Genomic DNA, 20503 nt, shown 5'->3' with positions numbered 1-20503 from the left:
TGTGTGTGTGTGTGTGTGTGTGTGTGTGTGTGTGTGTGCGTGCGCGCAGCACAAGCATGGCAACTGTCATTTAGATGGGGAGGGCTGCAGGGTCAGAGTGCTGGGAAAACTCTGCCCAGGGCACGTGACTAACACTCTTCAAACAACCCAGACTCTGTCCACTGCTCCCTGCAGCCCAGCCCCACCCTCCATCCTCCAACACACTTACCACCCTGGGGGAGAGGCACTTGGGCAGTCTTTACTTTGCCTCCCTCCATCCCACCGTCACAGATGCTCTCAGACTGAGGCCCTCTCTAGGGCAGGCCTTTGGTCCACTCTATGGGCTGGCCAACTCCTTCCACAGGAAGATGCTCCACAGGAACCCAGAGTTTCCCAAGAATGCCTCCAACATCTGCCCCAGAAGGGGTTAGGCAAGACAGGTTTCCATGGTAGAATTAAAATGAAGCACTAGATTTCTTTCCTGCCTCCTGGATATAGCACACCAAGCACATCAGCACACCAAGGTCTCCCAGAAATCTTTGCAGTAAGGAAACCTGTTTAAAAAGGGTTTCCAAACTCCCTTAGCTGGGAAACTTTCTTTCATGTTAACACCTAACTCCATGTCATGGAGCTAGTGTTTCTACACACACTTAATCAGTGCTATTAACTTCCCTGCATTTATATTTTTCCTTTCTTTTTTAAAAGATTTTATTTATTTATCTTTAGAGGGGAAGGGAAGGAGAAAGGGAGAGAATATCAATGTGTGGTTGCATCTCATGGGTCCCCTGCTGGGAACTGGCCTGCAACCCAGGCATGTGCCCTGACTGGGAATTGAACCGTGATACTCTGATTCGCAGGCCCACACTCAATCCACTGAGCTGTACCAACCAGGGCTATTTTTCCTTTTTTAAAATAACATTTTTGGACACCTTTTGTTTCTAAGAAAAAAGATTCATGTAATATGCTAGCACTTACGTAAAAATGGGAAGGATATTTTTATACATATTGATTGTATAAACTATCTCCGGCGTGATCTAGGGGAACTAACTGGTCACTGTAGCTGTTTCTAGAAAAGAGAAATGAGTGGCGGGGGCTGAGGAAAGGGGGGCTTCTTATTGGGTACCCTTTTGTATCATGTGACTATGTTATCTGGCAATCCGTTAAATTAAGATTAAATTAAAATAGTAAGACTGCCTTATGCATGTGTGGGTGTGGCTAGAGCATCAATCCGATACACCAAGGTTGGGGGTTTGACCCCAGGTCAGGGGCACGGACATGAAGCAACCAATGAGTGCATACATAAACAAGTAGAACAACAACCTGATGTGTCTCTCTTCTCCCTTCCACTCTATCTCAAATCAATAAAAAACATTAAGTAAATAAAATAAAACAGGTACGAAAAAAAGCGATACTTTAAAAAATATGAAAACAGCCCTGGTTGGTGTGGCTCAGTGGGTTGAACATGGGCCTGTGAAGCAAAGGGTCACAGTTCGATTCCCAGTCAGGGCACATGCCTGGTCCGCAGGCCAGCTCCCCAGTGAAGGCCACGTGAGGGGCAACCGCACATTGATGTTTCTCTCCCTCTCTTTCTCCATCCCTTCCCCTCTCTCTAAATAAATAAAATCTTTTTTAAAAGATGCATTTAAAATATATGTATATATATAAAAACACTGACAGGTGCATGTGCACACAGTGCACACACCAGCCACAGTCAACACCGGAGGTAACATAACCACCGTTAATATCTGCTGCTGTGCTTCAGTTGCACTGGTTTATTTTTACCTCAGTTGCCTGTGATTTTGGTGTCATATTCAAGAAATCATTGCCAAGACCTATGCTATTAGTTTTTCTTCTATTTTTTTTTAGGAGATCCCATCGCAGTTTCAAGTTTTACATTAAGCCATTAATCCTTTTTGAGTTGTTTCTGTGTATGGTGAAAGGCAAAGGTCCAATTTCATTCTTTTTTTTTTCAATTTCATTCTTTTGCACATGGATATATCCAATTTTCCTAGCGCCATTTGTTGAAATTATCTTTTCCCCATAGTGCATTCTTGACGCCCTTACCAAAAATCAGTTGACTGTACATGTATGGGTCTATTTCTGGACGTTCTACCCTGTTGCACTGCCGTGTATGTTTGTCTTCATGCCAGTATCACTCTGCTTTAATCGCTGTAGTGTTGCACCATATTAAAATCAGAAAGGGCGCCCTGGCTGGTGTAGCTCAGTGGATTGAGCACGGGCTGCGAACCAAAGGGTCACCATTTCCATTCCCAGTCAGGGCACATGTCTGGGTTGCAGGCCAGGTCCCCAGTGGGGACCATGTGAGAGGCAACCACACATTGATGTTTCTCTAACTCTCCCTCCCTTCCCCTGTCTAAAAATAAATAAAATCTTTAGAAATTAATTAATTAATTAAAGATTAAAAAATAAATAAAATAAAATCAGAAAGGACAATGCCTCCAGCTTTGTTCTTCTTGCTCAAGACTATTTTGGATATTCAGGTTCTTTTGTGATCCCATCTAGATAATGTTGTTCTTTTTTCTGTTTCTGTGAAAAATGCCTTTGAGATTTTGATAGGGATTGCGTTAAATTTATAAATCACTTTGGGTAGCATAGGCGTTTTAAAAACATCAACTCCTTTAATTTATAAACATAAGATAAAATCACCTTAAATTAACCTTAATTAAATTAACATAAAAAGGCTATATATGAAAAGCCCATAGCTAGCATAGTAATCAATGGAGAAATGGTGAAAGCTTTTTGTCTAAGATCAGGAATAAAACAAGGATGCCCACTCTCACCGCTTCTATTCAACACAGACCTGAAAGTCCTGGCCAGAACAACTAGGCAAGAAAAAGAAGTAAAAGGCATCCAAATTTTAAAAGAAGTAAAATTATCTATTTGCACGTGACATGATCATATATATAGAAAACACTAAAAACCCCACAAAAAACTATTACAACTAATCAACAAATTCAGTAAAGTTGCAGGATACAAAATCAACATATCCAAATCAGTTGCATTTTTTTTTTTTTAAGATTTTTAAATTTATTTATCTTTAGAGGGGAAGGGGGAGGAGAAGGGAGGGACATTTTTCTTCGGCTCTTTCTATATACTAACAAAAACTACCCAAAAGGGAAATTAAGAAAAAAAAAACCCATTTACAATAGCATCAAAAAGGATAAAATCCTTTGGAATAAGTTAAGGAAATGAAAGACTGTACACTGAAAACTATGGAACACTGATGAGAGATAAAACAGACAACAAAGAAATGGACAGACAGTGGTGCTTGTACTTTGTACTTTTCAAAGTGTTTTCACAGACAGTATCCCTTCCAGCCTGATGCCAACTCTGTGAAATAGAAAAGATAGATAAATGCTCACCAAAGACAAGGAAACCAAGGCCCCAACAGGTCTGCATGAGAAGCTGATCACTCAGCTGATCAGTGACAGAGGATTCCATCTGCACAGCCCTTGGTTTCTGTCTATGGTCTTACTCAGATGACAGATCACCACTTAATAAGCACCAATGGTATAAAGTGCAGTAGGTCCATAGGGGTCATATACCCCCTCAAAGGCACCTCCACTGCCGGCAACAATCTCGATGGAAGATAATGCACACAAAAGGCTGGGAATTAGAGGGTGGGGCAAAAGTAGGTTTACAGTTGTTTACATGGAGAAACATAATTAAAAAATAATAATGCAAAAATAAACTCTGTCATGCACTCACCACTGTAAACCTACTTCTGCCCTACCCTGTGTTTACCACGTATCATGTTAAACATTATTATAAATGTTATCACACACACAGAGATGTGCACTCTACTACTTAACATTCTTCAGTGGCCTCCGGTTCAAACCTGCACCCTTCGGAAGAGCAGGCAAGGCCTGTCACAGGCCAGTCCCTCTCCAGGCCCACATGCCACTGTCCACCTCCCACCCCACGCACCGGCCGTGCTCAACTGCTATGGTTCCTCATAGGGACCATGACCCGGGACACATATATCTCCACTGTGTTTAATATGTACTTCTGGCCCTAGTTAGGCAGCTCAGTTGGTTAGAGCACCGTCCTGACACATCAAGGATGCGGGTTTGATCCCCCTTCGGATCCCCAGTCAGGGCACAACAAGAAGCCAACCAATGAATGCACAGATAAGAGGGACAACGGAGCAGTGTTTTTCTTTCTCTCTCCCTTCTTCTCTTTCTAAAAATTAATAAATAAATAAATAATTCAAAAAATTTAAATGCCCTTCTCTTCAAATGAACATCTACTCATCCTTAGTTCAGGCATCGCTTCCTCCAGGAAGTCTTTCCTGGAAACAGATGTGCGTGTGCACATGCACACACACAACTCTTGGTCAGCTGTGCTTCTACTGCTTCCTGTAACTCTGTATCACTTATGTGTCCATCTGACCCCTAGACTATGAGCTCCCTGAGGTCAGGACATGAGCCCTTTCCCCCTCTGTACTGACTAGTGCAGGACCAGGCGCACGGGAAATGCTCAATGCTTACCCAACAAATTGAGAGCAAGGGAGGCCCAGGATGGTGTCATTGCTCCAAAGGATGCAATGTTTTGGATGCTTCAAAAGGGGCAACAGCACTAGAGAATCAAAGTGTCTGGGCAGGACTAAGGGGAAGGTACACCTTCCCTGTTTGTGGAAAATACCTCAAGCAACTTCAGTGTGAGCTTTTTGTCTATTCTTCCCTCGACCTCATGAAACAGTAACTAGGAGGCTGATCCAGCTGCAGGTTACCACTAGGCCAGGAGTAGGGAAGCATCAGCCAGTCAACAGAGCCAAAGTGAGCAGTAAGCTGTTCACAGCTAAAGACCCGGAGGTCCAGAGAGGGGAGCTAACTGACCTGAAGGCTCCCAGCAACTTAACAACAGGGTTATTTCCACACCTGAGCATTGGAATCCCAGTGCTCAGGGCTCATTCCATAGCACCAGGCACCTTTTGGGATCTGAGCTAAGTAAGACATAGGACAAAAGAGGGCTGTGTGCCTGACCAGCACCAAGCAGTCTAGGATATAACAGGAAGGAGAGGACAAAAGGACAGAAATCTTGAACATGAACATGTGCCAGGCTAGCAATAATTAGCACAGACTGCAGAGGAGATGGGCTATCTAGAGAACCAGAACTCTGAGACATATTTTCTACTTCCTCCATGCTGGAGATACCACGTGTTTACTTTCCTGACTTTGGCTCTGAACAAGGCACAGGCTGAGAATTCTCAGATAGCTCATTTTTAAAACAACCTGCAGAGTGCTATTACATCCTCATTTGTACCATGAAGACAATAGAGCTGAGAAATGTTAAGTAACTACCTCAAAGTCACACAGCTGATAAGTGGCAGGGCAGACATCTGAACACAAGTTTCCTCACAAGTGGTTCTGGGTGATGTGAAAACTTTAAACTATAGCTTTTAGTGACTCTTCAAGTCCCAGTTTGCCCTCTGCAATTGAAAATAATTTTGTACTTCCAAACAAGATGGAGGTAGAGGCAGACACACTGTGCTTCCTCACACAACCAAAAGAAGGACAACAACAATTTCAAAACAAAAAACATCCAGAACTAGAAAATAGAACTGTATGGAAGTCCAACAACCAAGGAGTTAAAGAAGACACATTCATTCAGACTTGTAGGAGGGGCGGAGCCGGGCAGCAGGGTGGACAGGACTCACAGCAAGGCAGCAGCTGGTGGACCCAGCTAGGTGATGGATTGTGGACCAGGGGTCCCAAATTCATGTGCAGATAAACCAGAAGAAACCACTAGGGAGAGAGACAAACTATGCAACCCAGAGTTCCCATGTGGGGAAATAAAGCCTCAAAACTCTGGTTGAAAACACCTGTGGGGGTTGAGGCAGCAGCAGGAGAAACTCCTAGCCTCACAGGAGAGTTCATTAGAGAGACCCAAAGGGTCCTAGAATGTACACAAACCCAACTACTGGGAATCAGCACCAGAAGGACCCAATTTGCTTGTGGGCAGTGGGGGAAGTGACTGAACACCAGCAGAGAGTGGAGCAAGCAGCATTGTTCCCTCTCAGACCCTTCTCCACATACGATGTCACAACACAGCAGCAAAGTGGGTTACCCCACCCTGGTGAACACCTAAGGCTCTGCCCCTTACTACATAACAGGCACACCAAGACCAAAAAAAAAAGGCCCAAATGAAAGAACATATCAAAACTCCAGAAAAAATAAAACTAAGTGATGAAAAGATAAGATGCACAGTTTAGATGCACAGTTCAAAACACTGGTAATAAGGATGCTCACAGAATCAGCTGAATATGGTCGCAAATTAGAAAAAAAATGAAGGCTATGCTAAGTGAAATAAAGGAAAATGTACAGAGAACCAACAGTGATGGGAAGGAAACTGGGACTCAAATCAACGGTGTGGACCAGAAGGAAGAAAGAAACATCCAATGAGAACAGAATAAAGAAAGAAGAATTCAAAAAAATAAAGTGAGGCTTAGGAACCTCCAGGACATCTTTAAACGTCCCAGCATCCAAATCATAGGGGTGCCAGAAGGAAAAGAGGAAGATCAAGAAATCAAAAACTTATTTGAACAAATAATGGAGAACTTCCCCAATCTGGCAAAGGAAATAGACTTCCAGGAAGTCCAGGAAGCTCAGAGTCCCAATGAAATTGGATCCAAGGAGGAACACACCACAGCACATCATAATTACATTACCCAAGATTAAAATGAAGGAGAGAATTTTAAAAATAGCAAGAGAAAAGGAGACAGTTACCTACAAAGGAATGCTCCTAAGACTGTCAGCTGATTTCTCAAAAGAAACCTTGCAGGCAAGAAGGGGCTGGAAAGAAGTATTCCAAGTCATGAAATCCAAAGACCTATATCCAAGATTGTTCTATCCAGCAAAGCTTTCATTTAGAATGGAAGAGCAGATAAAGTGCTTCTCAGATAAGATCAAATTCAAGGAGTTCATCATCACTAAGCCCTTATTATATGAAATGTTAAAGGGACTTATCTAAGAAACAGAAGATAAAAATATGAATAGTGAAAGGACAGCAAACTTATGGCTATTAACAACTGAACCTAAAACAAAAACAAACTAAACGAACAACAAGAACAGAATCACAGAAATGGGGATCACATGGAGGGTTATCAGCAGGGCAGTGGGTGGGGAGAGAGGGGGAAAACGTACAGAGAATAAGTAACATAGATGGTAGGTAGAAAATAGACAGGGAGAGGGTAAGAATAGTATAGGAAATGTAGAAGCCAAAGAACTTATAAGTATGACATATGGACATGAACTAAAGTGGGGGAATACAGGTAGAAGCAGGTGTGCATGGCAAAGAGGAATAAAGGGGGGATATGGAAGGACTTCCGCCAAGATGGAGGCATAGGTGGAGACGCCGTGCTTTCTCCCACAACCAAGTTGAGAGACAACAAAATGTTAGCAACAGAAAACACAGCCAGAACACAGAAAATTGAACTTTTCAGAAGTCTGATAACAACAAATTCTCCCCAGCTGGTGTAGCTCAGTGGATTGAGCACGGGCCTGCGAACCAGACAATCGCGGTTCGATACCCAGTCAGGGCACATGCCTGGGTTGCAGACCAGTTCCTTGCAGACCAATTCCCAGCAGGGGATGCATGAAAGGCAACCATACATTGATGTTTCTGTCCCTCTCTCCTTTCCTTCCCCTCTAAAGGTAAATAAATAAAATCTTTAAAAAAAAAACAAACAAAAAAACAAATTCTTCAGCCTGACCGGTAAGAGGAGCGAAGCCAGCAGCTGGTGAAGCAGCGTTGCACAGGAAAACTCGGTCAGATGGACTCAGGCATGCAGATCCCAGGCGTGGGGTTGCAACGGGCGGACCCAGTGAGTGACCCAGTGAGCGACCCAGTGAATGACCAAGGTACCCAGCGAGGGTACAGGGCGTCGGGTTGACTGTGGTCCTGCATTCGTGTGCAGATAGACCAGCGAGGGAGTGGGTGATAAGACGACAGGACCTAGCAGGCCCCAGCGGCGAGGAGGCAGCAGAGGGGCCGCCATTTCCCCGCTCTGACCCCACCCCCACATACAGCGTCACAACTCAGCGACCTCAGCGGCCCTGCCCTGGTGAACACCTAAGGCTCCGCTCCTCATAATTAACAGGCACAAACAGACCAAAAATGGCTCAAGAAGATCTCTTAGCCCCAGAGCCCATAAATCTAATCGATGAAGAAATAGCAAAACTTTCAGATGCACAGTTCAAAACACTGGTGATCAGGATGCTAACAGAACTGGTTGATTACAGTCACTAATTAGAGGAACATATGAAGGCTAAACTAATTGAAATGAAGGGAATTACACAGGAAACCAATAGTGATGAAAAGGAAACTGGGACTCAAATCAAGGGAGTGGACCAGAAGAAAGCAAATAATGGCCAAACAGAAAAGAGTGAAGAAGCGAGAATTCAAAAAAATGAGGAGAATCTTAGGAACCTCCAGGACATCTTTAAAATGCTGCAACATCCGAATTATAGGGGTACGAGAAGGGGGAAAGGAACAGCCACCAGCGGAAAACTTATTTGAACAAATAATAAAGGAGAATTTCCCCAATCTGGCAAAGGAAATAGACTTCCAGGAAATCCAGGAAGCTCAGAGTCCCAAAGAAGTTGGACCCAAGAAGAAACACACCAAGGCACATCATAATTATATTAGCCAAGATTAAAATGAAGGAGAGAATCCTAGAAGCAGCAAGAGATAAGGGGACAGTCACCTACAAAGGAGTTCCCATCAGACTGTCAGCTGATTTCTCAAAAGAGACCCTACAGGCAATAAGGGGCTGGAAAGAGGTATTCCAAGTCATGAAATCCAAAGACCTACATCCAAGATTACTCTATCCAGCAAAACTTTCATTTAGAATGGAAGGGCAGATAAAGTGCTTCTCAGATAAAAATCAAATTCAAGAAGTTCATCATCACCAAGCCCTTATTATATGAAAGGTTAAAGGGACTTACCTAAGAAAAAGAAGATAAAAAAATATGAACAGTGAAAGGACAGCAAACTCACAGTTATTAAGAACCACACCTAAAACAAAAGCAAACTAAGAGGACGGCTAGATCAGTAGCAGAACCATAGAAATGAAGATCACATGGAGGGTTAGCAACAGGGGAATGGGAGAAGGAGAAGGGGGGAGAAGGTACAGAAAATAAGTAGCATAGATGGTAGGTAGAAAATAGGGGGGAAAAAAGAAAATAGGGGGGAGGGCAAGAATAGTATGGGAAATACAGAATCTAAAGAACTTGAGACACGTGGTCATAAACTAAAGGGGGGAATGGTGGGGGAGGGGTATGCAGGGTGGAGGGGAATGAAGGGGGGAAATAGAACAACTATAATGGCATAATTAATAAAATATATTTTTTAAAAGGGGGGATATGGAACAACTGTAATAGCATAATCAATAAAATATATATAAAAATAATTTTGCATTGGTGTTCAGTAGTAATGCACATGAGATTCACAAGGATATTTCAAAGGTTCAATGCATGGTACAACAAGAAAGGGAAGATGACCGTGTTTAAAGACAAACAAAAGCATGGAGCTGACAAACAAACATTCCAGGACATTCACCTCTCAGTCATCAGCAGAGTAAAGGATGAAAATGTCTAAAATTCAAGAATGAGCCCTGGCTGAGCATCTAAGTTGGTTGGAACATCATCTCAATGTGCCATGGTTGCAGGTTCAACCCCCAGCCCTGGCACATGCAGGGAACAACCAAAGAATGCATGAATAAGTGGAACAACAAGTTGATGTTCCTCTTTCCCCCTTCCTCCTTCTCTCCCTGAAAAAAAATCTTGCTAAATAAAACTCAAGAATGACCCATTAATTTGTTTTTCCTTGAGGAGCAACAGACATGTAAGTACCCCAGTGACGAGAGACTCTACTCATGGCAGGCATGGGGGAAACCAAAGAGCACCCAACTCAGGCCCCCAGCAGAGGGGATGGCCCGCCGAAACAACCTGTGAGCGTGCACAGCTTGTCGAGAGGACAGCACCCAGGTTGGCAGAAGGGAAGATGCGATGGTCAGTCTCACACGTCAGCCTGGATAAACTACAGCCTTGTTTGTCAAACGCTAACCCGGGCATTGCTGTGAAACTATTTTATAGATGGGATTAGTAAAGGGCCTTATTCTACATAATCTATGTTTCAATCAATTGAAAGGCCTTAACAGCAGAACTGAAGAAATTCCCCCTATGAGTAGCAGTTTTGGCTTGTGCCTGAGATTTCCAACCAGACCTTCATGATGGCTAGACTTACAGATTTTGGACTTTCCTCGCCAGTCCCCACAATCACACGGAGTCCATTCCTGGTCATCGGTCTCCTACTCATTCTGTTTCTCTTACCGAACCTTGCCTGATACAGGCAGGCAGGCACCTTTTAGAAGGTGGAGAAAAAGAGGAGGCTTTGTGTGGAAATGGATTAGAGAGCCTTGCAGTGCATGTTGAAGACTGGACTTTAACTGAAAGACGAAGGGGAGCAGCAGATGGCATCTGAGCAAATAAAAAGCAGAATTAAAGCTGTCTCTTAGAGTGTCCATGAGTCTGTCTACGTGTGGGATGGAGAGTAAACTGGAGTGTACACACAGAAGATGTGTACACTTCTGTGTCACACAGAAGATGGCACCACAAAAAGGGAGGAAGCTTGAGCCATGATTCGCAAAGGAAATAAATGGTGAGATCTTGGGTGGACAAAAGCCCAGCGGCGGCAATGGAGAAAAGGGATGGATCTGAGGGATCCTGAGGACTGAGCCTGGTGGAACTTGGTGACCTACAGGCTTGGGGCAGGAGAAACAGGTTGGAGTAATCCAAGCTGATTTTCGCGTTAATGGCTCTTTTCATCCGACTGGACTGAAGTGCACATGGCAGCAACTAGAGGTGTCTTTTCTCACCCACTGGTTGCTTAATCAAAACATGGAGCTAGAGATTCTCGTTGACTACCCAGATGCTGCATACAGATCATCCAGCTTGGTAACGGCAATATGCCTACCGGACACCCTGTTGTGAGCCCTTCGGCTCTTTAAAATCAAACCCTTCAACTGCCCCTGCACAGAATAAGGTAAAAGGCAACATCTGACAGAACAAAGCCAGAAAAATATGGCTGGAAAGATCGTGGGTAGGACGGAGGGAGGTGAGAGCAGGGGCATGGTCAGAGCAGCTGTTTCTGCCATTTTCTGGGCCTTGGAGTAGACTGAAGGCCTGTTGGGAATCTGATACCCTCTCCGGGAGTGTGTGTGCGGGTGAAAAATACCAGGGCCTTTGCAGGAACTGTGGGAGGACTGGTGGCAAATAGAGGGGACGGCAAGAAACCCAAGTAACACCAGTCAAATCACAGCCTTCATTCTGTGCCCTGTCTGCAAAATGGGGAGAAGTTTTGCAGATTACCACCTAATAGAAGAAAAGGAATAATCAAACTAGACAAGATGGGGGAGAAACCACGATGTCTGGGAAAAGGAAGAGATGGAGCATAGGCATTTGTTCTTGATGACTGTTTAAATGATCTCGTCATGACCAGGAGTTTCTCTATGACCTAGACACTGCTCATCAAAAGAATGACATTTTAGAAGAAAAGACAGGAATTAAAAACATTCCTGAATGTGGTCCTATTAGAGGAATGAGGTCCTATGAGAGCAACCTTTTTGCCAATAACAACTATAACTCTAGACAAAATATAAAAACCTTTACCCGAAGGTACTAAAAAGCAACCAAAACCAGCTAGAAACTAGGGGGTTGGTCCTTCTGGAAAGATGTGGCACTGGGGAGGTTTCCCATTTCTTACAGCTTTTCATCTAAAGGCTAAATTAGGAGCCAGGCCAGGAGGCTAAAACTTTGGTAGAAACCCACAGTCTTACTAACTTAAAGAATCTAAGGACACGGTTTGGGGTGGCTACAACAGCAGGAAAGTGATGTTGGAAAAGACTGAGTCACAGATATGAAACCCCCAATTTTGCATAAAAACTCAGCCTGACTTTAGGGCTGAAATATGAACTCCACATGCAAAGGGCACAAGCAGCCCACCTACCATACGACATTGTAGCTGCCATTTACTGCAGGGGAGACAGTGTTCAAACTTGGAGTCCGGCCACATGAAGAACCTCATAAAATAAACAAAAAATGTCAACACTGTCAACCAGAGGAACATACAATCCAGAAGCTCTACAATTTATCACTCATAACAGTAGAGACACAATCCACAGTACCAGACAATATTGAAACAGGAAAATGGGACTTATTCAAAGAAAAGGCAACCAATAAGAATAACTGACTAACCCTGAGGTGAATAAAATGTTAGAATTATAAGTATTTTAACGATTTTATTTTCATTTTTTTAGAAAAGGGAGGGGAGGGAGAAAGAGAGGGAAAGAAGTATCAATGTGTGGTAGCCTTTCACATGTCCCTACTGGGGAACTGGCCTGCAACCCAGGCATGAGCCCTGACTGAGAATTGAACCAGTGACCCTTTGGTTTGCAGTCCAGCACTCAATCCACAGGCTGGCGCTCAATCCACTGAGCCACACCAGCCAGGGCTAGAATGATAAGTATTTTAAAGAAACTATATAACTATGCTGAAAGATAAGATAAAATGCGTGCTGGTAATGAACAAATTACAAATATCGTCAGAGACTTTAAGATATTTATTTTAAGATAACCCAAGGGGATCTACCCAAAAATAAAAACATAGGTCCATACAAAGACTGACACAGAGATGCTCACAGCAGCATTATTCATAGTGGCCAAAAAGTGGAAGCAACCCATATAAGCATCTACTGATAAATGGATATGCAAAAGTAACCCACACAATGGATTATTATTCAACCATAAAAATGAATGAAGTTCTAATTCATGACACAACACGGATAAACATTGAAAACATTATGCTAAGTGAAAGAAACCAAGCACAAAAACCTACACAGTGTGATTCCATGTAAATGAAATACCTGGAACAGGCCAATTCAATGTGTGGCAGAGACAAAACAGAAGGTAGGTTAGTGGTGGACAGCAGTTGTGGAGAGAAAGAGGCTCCTAGTTCTGGAATAAGATATTGGTGATGGTTGCACAACACTGCAGACATCCTAAAACTCACTGAATTATGCACTTTAAAATGATAACTGTTATGCTATGTAAATAATATGTTAATTTTTAAAGGTAAGGTACAAAAATTATGGAAAACTGGGTGATGAACATAGAACTCTGTAATATCTTTGCAATTTTTCTATAAATTTAAAATTTTTTCCAAAATACAATTTATTTTAAAATAATACTATTTACACCTTGGGTGGTGTGGCTCAGTGGACCAAAGGGCCGCTGGTTCAATTCCCAGCCAGGGCACATGCCTGGGTTGCAGGCCAGGTTCGTAGAAGAAGGTGCAGGAGAGGCAACCACGCACTGATGTTTCTCTCCCTCTCTTTCTCCCTCCCTTCCCCTCTGTCTAAAAATAAATAAATAAAATCTTTAAGAAAAATAAAATCATACTATTTATAATAGCATCTAAAACATAAAGTTTTTAGGAATATAAACTTGACAAAAGATATTCAAGACCTGTACACTAAAAAATACATTAAGGACAGTCAAACAGAGAGATATGTTCATGAAATGTTAAGATGTCAACTCTCCCCAAATTAGGGTGACCAATTCTCCCAGTTTGCCTGGGACTATGGGGGTCCCAAGATGGCAAGATCATCATTTCTAAAACCAGAGCAGTCTCAGGCAAACCAGGATGAATTTCTCATCTAATTTCCTATCGATCTACTATTCAATACAATCCAAATAAAAATCCCAGCTAGATTTTTTTTAAAGAAACTGACAAACTGATTAAAAAATATAAATGGAAAAACAAAGAAGCTAGAGTAACCAAAACAATTTTTAGGAAGAACAAAGGTAGGAGCCTCACAATATCTGATTTCAAGTCGTTCTGTGAAGTGCAACAAGGCAGCATGGCACTGGTGAAAGGACAGACTCAGGATGGACGGAGACAGACCCTGACACAGCCAACTGATTTTCCACAGACTTGCAAAGGCAAGTTAGTAAGAAAGGCTAGTCTTTTCAACAAATTGTCCTTGAATAAATTAGACACGTATACACAAAACAAATAAACCTCTACCTACACCACGTATCCTTCACAAACATTATCACAAAATGGATCACAGGACCAAATGTAAAACCATAAAACTTCTAGAATAAAACACAGAAGAAAATTATTGGATTAAGCAAACTTTCTTTATAGGGGAAGTAAAAAGTACAATCCAAAAAGGAGAAAATACATAAAGTAGACAATTAATATTTAGAACTTGTCTCCCAAAGAGACCATTGTGAAACTAAATAAACAAGCCACAGGCTAGAAGGTATAGTCACAAAGCATATCTCTAACAAAGGACTGGTATTTAGGACATAGAAAGAACTCCTACAATTTGACAATAATAAAATAACAAATAATAATAAATATTAGTAAAAAGACAATGCAATAAAAAAAGCAAAAGATTTGGACAGACATTTCACAATGGAAATTGATGAGCACATGAAAAAGTGTTCAGGCCTGGCCAGATAGCTCAGTTGGTTAGAGCGTCATCCTGATACGCCAAGGTTGCAGGTTCAATACTGTGTCAGGGCACATACAAGAACCAACCAATGAATGCATAAATAAATGGAACAACAAATCAATGTTTCCCTCTCTCTCTCTCTCCAAATTCAATTTTAAAAAATTAAACATAACCTACTCAGTGAGTTCTGCTAGGTAAGAACCCAAGAAAAATAGAAGCATATTGCCCTGGCTGGTTGGCTCAGTGGATTGAGTGCTGGCCTGTGAACCAAAGGGTCGCAGGTTGAATTGCTAGTCTAGGGCACAGGCCTGGGTCGCAGGCCAGGTCCCCTGTGGTGGGTTTGTGGGAATCAACCACACATGGATGTTTCTCTCCCTTCCTTTCTCCCTCCCTTCACCTCTCTAAAAATAAATAAATTAAATATTTTAAAGATTAAATAAATTTAAAAAAAGAAAAGCAGAAGCATAAAAACGTGTATTAACAGAAGTTTTATTCATAATAGTCATAAACTGGAAAAATACCCCAGATGTTCATCCAAGGAAAAATGGATAAACTGTGGTATATTCATGAAATGGAATTCTACTCATCAATAAAAAGGAACAAACTAGTATTACAAGAAAGATGACTTTCAGGAACATGAAGCTGAGTAAAAGAACCTTCACATAAAAGAGCACATACTAATGATTCCATTTACATGAAGTTATTGATCAGGCAAAATTTATGGTTAAAAGAAAATCAGAAGAGTGCTTACTTATGAGGGTTGGAACAGAGGTGATTGGGGAGGGGTGAAAGGGAACTTTCTGGGGTAATGACAGTGTTCTAAATCCTCTTAGAAGTTTGTGTTACACTCATTTATTTATATATTTGAAAAATGCATCAAATGCTCCCCTTAAGATTTGTGCATTTCACTCGATGTAAATTGCACCTTAAAAATTCCATTGGCTACTAAAACCTATAAGATGCCCCTTTGTCATTCTAGGCAGCACCTCGGAAACAAAACAGAATAGGAGCTGGACCACTCACTCTCCTCACCATCTCTATGCACTCCCCTATGCCCTTCCATAAATCACAGAACATTTCAGATGTTTGGTACCATCAGGCACCCATACCCCTGAGCTGATCCTCTCCCACACCAGATCCCAAAATAGATTCTGAAATCAGTCATTTATAAGTAGCATACATTAGTGGCTGGTCTCTACTTTTCAAGGGCACTCGCAATTTTGCCTTGGTATATCTGTGCTCACTTGCTTTCAGGAAGCAAGTAGGAGGCTCATGAGGAGAGGTGGGAAGATTCTCACACTAGTTCTTCCCCAGGTGTACCTGACTCATCTGTAGACTCCACCCCTCCTCCCCAAAGGCACACACCAGGGAACTCTGGCCTAACTCAATCAGAGGCAGAGCCTGCAGTGCCCACAAAGGTCACTGTGGGCTGGAAAGGACTGTGAACCAGCCGGCTTCCAGAACATAGCTTCCTACTCAGCTATCCCCTCCATTTTTTCTTTTTTGATCCTTACCCAAGGACATTTTTTTCATTGCCTTAAGAGAGAGAGGAAAAGAGGGAAAAAGGGAAGGAGGGAGGGAGGGATGGGTGGGGAGAGAGAGAGAGGAGAAACATCAATGTGAGAGAGAAATATCAATTGGCTACCTCTTGCATGCTCCCCAACCAGGGACCAGACCCACAACCCAGGTAAGTGCCCTGACTGGGAATCCAACCAACTGAGCCACACAGGCCAGGGCCAGCTATCCCCTCTTGAAATGAATGTGGAAGAAACAAATTGACTTCATTTTCTCTTTGAGAACATGCAACTCTGAATGAAAGAGATGTAAAAACACAGAAACAATGAATTAATGAAACACAGAATCGAGAAAGCAAATATTTTAAAAGAGCCATAGGCATTCTTATTCAATGAGAAAAGATGGAAGGCCATGATGGGAATGAAAGGGTAGCCACCTCAGCTATAAATTTTAGGAGAAGGGAACGAACTTGTTTGGCCAAGTGGCAGTCCCTCCCTTACCCCAGGAAGCCGTCATCAATCTTTCACTTCCATAGTAGGTTTGGACCCAGAGTAACAACTGATTCACCCAAACAAATACAGGTGTCCTGCACCCCTACCACCTGCAGGGGCTCAGCTAGGTGAACAGATGTGTCTCCCTCCAGCTCCCAGAGTTCACCCCTTTCATCTGCTAATGTCATTTGCCAATTTAAAAGAAAGAAAGAGGAAAGGAATAAAAAAGAAAACACTTGACTAGAGCACAGAAAAACAGTTAGCTCCAGGTTATCATGCTAAAAATTCTATGCTGTACACCTGAAACTAATATAAAGTAGTATTGAATGTCAACTGTAATTGAAAAATAAAACAATAATAATAAAAAGATCCTATGCCCTTTGGTTTGGGGAAATGCTCTCAGCCTGAGAAATACTGTCTCACCAGAGGAAAGATGAAGTAGAGAAAGTGAGAAGGGAAAGAAAAGGCACAAAACATGGAGTGAACCAAACTCCTACAGACCTCACAATCAGGTCTGCTGCATCGGGGGCTCGGGTCACTTCTGTCTGTTTGGCCAAGGCACTCAAGCACCATATCGTATGAAGTTCCATGAGCATCAGGTCAAGAAGGACCCACGGGAGCACAGGGTTTATAAAGCTCATGGCCATACCTCTTTCCCTGCCAGCATTTTGTCTCAATTGACTGGCAATATTCCCTATGCCCAAGTACTTTTATGAAGGAGTAAGTAAACCTTAAAAAAAATACAGCAAAGAGACCAAATTGATGTAACCAACCGATCTTTTGTTTCTTTTTCTAGGATTCTGCTGGCTCCCATGAAATGACAAGAATGGTGCAAAACCTGCAATATTGCACAGCTGCCCTGCCCTTCCCTCCCTGGAAGCCCACTTTAGCTTCTGGAAGCCAATGCTGCCAGATTCAGGAAAGCAAGCAGACCGAAACTCCCACATTCTTGCAGGCGAGGCAGCTCCTCCTGCCTTCTCCACCTTCTGGGGCTCTGAGAGGACCCAAGAGCTGCCTTGATGCTTTCTCTCCGCTGATCTGACCCAAGGATCCCAAGTTAGATTAGTAATTAGCCATTCTATTAGAAACAACCCCCCCACACAGGAACTGACCTGCACCAAATAAGCTCTTCCCCATTTTGCTCTTCAACATGTCCCAATAGGTGGTTCTGAAAAATTCCAGCTACATGTTTTAATTCTTATCAGGACTCTGTTAAAATCCTCAAAATCATTTCTGCCAAGACACCCAAGTCAGGGATAACGACCCAGCATAAAGACCACTGTACTGCACACTCCACAGAATACAGTGCCCCGTGCATCCCTAGTTATGCAATGAGGGTTCATTACCTAGTGGGTGGAGGGTGGGAGCATCTGGCAGTGTGTTCACTCTGTCCACTGCCTCTTTCAGATGGCAGCAAACAGGGCCAACCCAGGAACCAGCATTCGCCACTGCTCATTGGACTCCAGGTAGTGGCATCACGGCTGACTCTGACTTAGCACAAGCCCTCTCTATTTCACCCTCAGGTCTAGGCCCCAACTCCACCTACCCCCTTTCTGCAATACACTCTATGCTTATCCTTTGAAAGGGGGTGGGGGAACTAGAGAATGCAACTGCTAATTCAAACCAGAAAAACCGAGGATACAGAACTGAAAAGAGTTTTTCATCCAGACTGTCTGAAAGACCCCTTTCCCTGTGAGAATGTGGGCTTTCAGAGCCAAAAACCTATTTTCTTCACTCACTCCTGCAAGTAAAAGGAGATGAAATGTTATGTGGCTTTGGAAATGAGCTCTTTTTTGCTCTTAAGGAAAGAAAAAGGGTGTGTGTGTTGGGGTGGGGTGGGGAGGAGATATCAGATAGAATGGTAATGCATGGAGGAGGTGACAAGCCAACGTTTAACCTCACCGACCTGGGATGTAGAGACACCATCTCTGAGCAGATGAGGCACAACATCAAGTGCCTCTGACCCCCAGGGGGCTAAAACAAATGTTTTTTATTTGCTGCTGCTCCTCTGAGGAGGAGGATTTATGGACTGAGAGCAGGATTCCTTGGTAGGAGTCAAAATTCAGGGCTGGAACAACTGGTGACTTGTCAACAGCACACCATCAAATCGTTGTCACAAGCCCACATAAACGCAGACAGACAGAACCGGGCTGTTACAGGGAGCCGACAGCCTGCCCGAGTTTAGTGGCCGGTGCCAGAGAACACTCATTCAGAGGTGCTGTGGTTCAGTTTCTCAAATGAGAAGCTATTTTACACAGGTAAAAAGCTGCTGTCTGTCTTTGAACAAATGGGCTCTCTGAAAAGACTAGAAAGGAGGAATTCTATTTAGTCGACGGGATGTGTCCAGACAGCCATTTGTCATTTATTTCACCCAAGTAGTTAACGACCGCAAACCTTCTGCTAGGCCCTGGTCCAAGACCAGCACACCACCCAAAACAGCAGTATATGAAAACCAAAGACTTTGCTCCGCGTCTGAGACAAACAAATAAATAACACCCGGCAACCAGTTCAGAATCTGTAGATTCTGGTCAACCCGTAGATTCTGGCAGAGGTCCCTACCTCCTGACAGAACCTCTGGCTCCACGAGCACAAAGTCTTTCTCCCCAAAGCATCACTTTCCTAAGTAGAAGTTCTTCGACCGGGAACCTGTGAGCTCCACTGGTTGAAAGATTTAGGGAATGGAGGCCTCCTGGAGTTGGCCCAGGGCGTCGGCCAGAGCAACAGAGTCCCAGCTGAAGCTGGGAGGGCAGCCCTTCTCCAGCCACCTTCTCCAGTCCCCTTCTCCGGCCACCAGGGGATTTTTTCATCCCCTCACCCCAGAGTTAAGCCGCGAGGTACACCCGCCCCGGTAACCAGGGCTCGGTCTCCGCACCCTACGCGGAGCGCCCCTCCCCGCCGGGCCCGGCACTTACCCACCGCCTTGATGCGGAAGCCTCGGGGCGGGCGCAGCGCGCGGCGGCACCAGGCGTCGCGCAGCACCTGCAGGCAGGCGGGCGGCGCGTGCACCAGCAGCACCCCCGGGCGCAGCCAGCCCTGGAAGGTCAGCCGCGAGGCGGCGCGCGCCAGCCGCGAGTTCCAGAAGCAGCGCGCGTTGGCGCGGCGAAAGGCGCAGAACACCGCGCGCCCGCCCGGCTCCTCCGCGACCCCCGCCACCTTCGGCGCCTCCAACCGGCAGAGCACCAGAGCCAGCGAGCCCGGCGCCAGCTGCACGGGCCGGGCCATGCTGTGCGGGCCGTCGCAGCCGGCAGCCTACCGCATCCACGGGCGGGCGCGGCGGGCGCACAACACTGGTGGCTGACTCGCAGCCCGCCGGGCGGGAGGGATCGGCTTACTGAGCGCGGCGCCGGCGGTCGAGAAACTGGACTCGAGGGGGCGGGGTCAGCTGTGCTCCGCTGGGCCGGAGGTGGGGCGGGACGAGCGGCCCAGGGGTGGCCGCCTCTCTCATCCGCCAGGAGCCCAGTGACGGTTTCCAAGTGCCCAGTCTCCAGGTCACTCTCCACACCCTAGCCACGGCTCTACCCGCCGAACCATGGGCGACTCCTTTTACTTCCCGGCGCCCCGGAGCTCCCCTGCTCCCATGGGCCCGCACTAGGAGCTGTTTCAAGTCCCAGGGGAGCCCCACAGCCCCTAGACAGCCGACCGCGGTGCTAGCTGCACGGCCAGGGGCCCCCAAAGGCTCAAGGATCAGCGTGGTCGCTGTCTCCCTGGCTTTGTAGTCGCTCCCAGTGAGAGAGGTCTCGATGGACAGACAGCCTAGAGGTGCCATGAACCTCGCTCAGGCCGGGAGTCAGAAACCCAGGTTTGAGTTTCCCTCGGCTCCTAACCTGTTTAGGTATTTTACTTGCCCCCTCTCTCTCTGAGCTTCAGTTTATTGTCCTGTAAAATCTGGAGTTGGGCCATAGTTGGCTCAGTGGATTGAGTGCCGGCCTGGGAATGGAAAGGTAACTGGTTCACTTCTCAGGGCACATGCCTGG

At 44.6% G+C, this 20503-nt stretch overlaps 1 protein-coding gene across 2 annotated transcripts in view; it reads right to left on the bottom strand.

Moving 5' to 3' along the window:
• STOX1 (storkhead box 1) overlaps nucleotides 1-19834 on the bottom strand; it is a 64533-nt gene extending 44699 nt beyond the window's left edge. For both annotated transcript variants that reach the window (XM_037130474.2, XM_037130476.2), the window contains exon 1: nucleotides 19442-19834. In XM_037130474.2, the coding sequence (XP_036986369.2) occupies nucleotides 19442-19751 (310 nt within the window). In that variant the 5' untranslated portion in view covers nucleotides 19752-19834. The remainder of the gene's footprint in view (nucleotides 1-19441) is intronic.
• Nucleotides 19835-20503: the final 669 nt, after the last annotated feature.

This window comes from Artibeus jamaicensis, unplaced genomic scaffold (genome assembly GCF_021234435.1).
Source record: "Artibeus jamaicensis isolate MK-2021 breed Jamaican fruit bat unplaced genomic scaffold, CSHL_Jam_final contig_332, whole genome shotgun sequence".
Classification (NCBI taxonomy): Eukaryota; Metazoa; Chordata; class Mammalia; order Chiroptera; family Phyllostomidae; genus Artibeus; species Artibeus jamaicensis.
The sequence above is the reverse complement of the archived record's forward strand: the minus strand, read 5'-3'. Positions and strand labels throughout refer to the sequence as shown.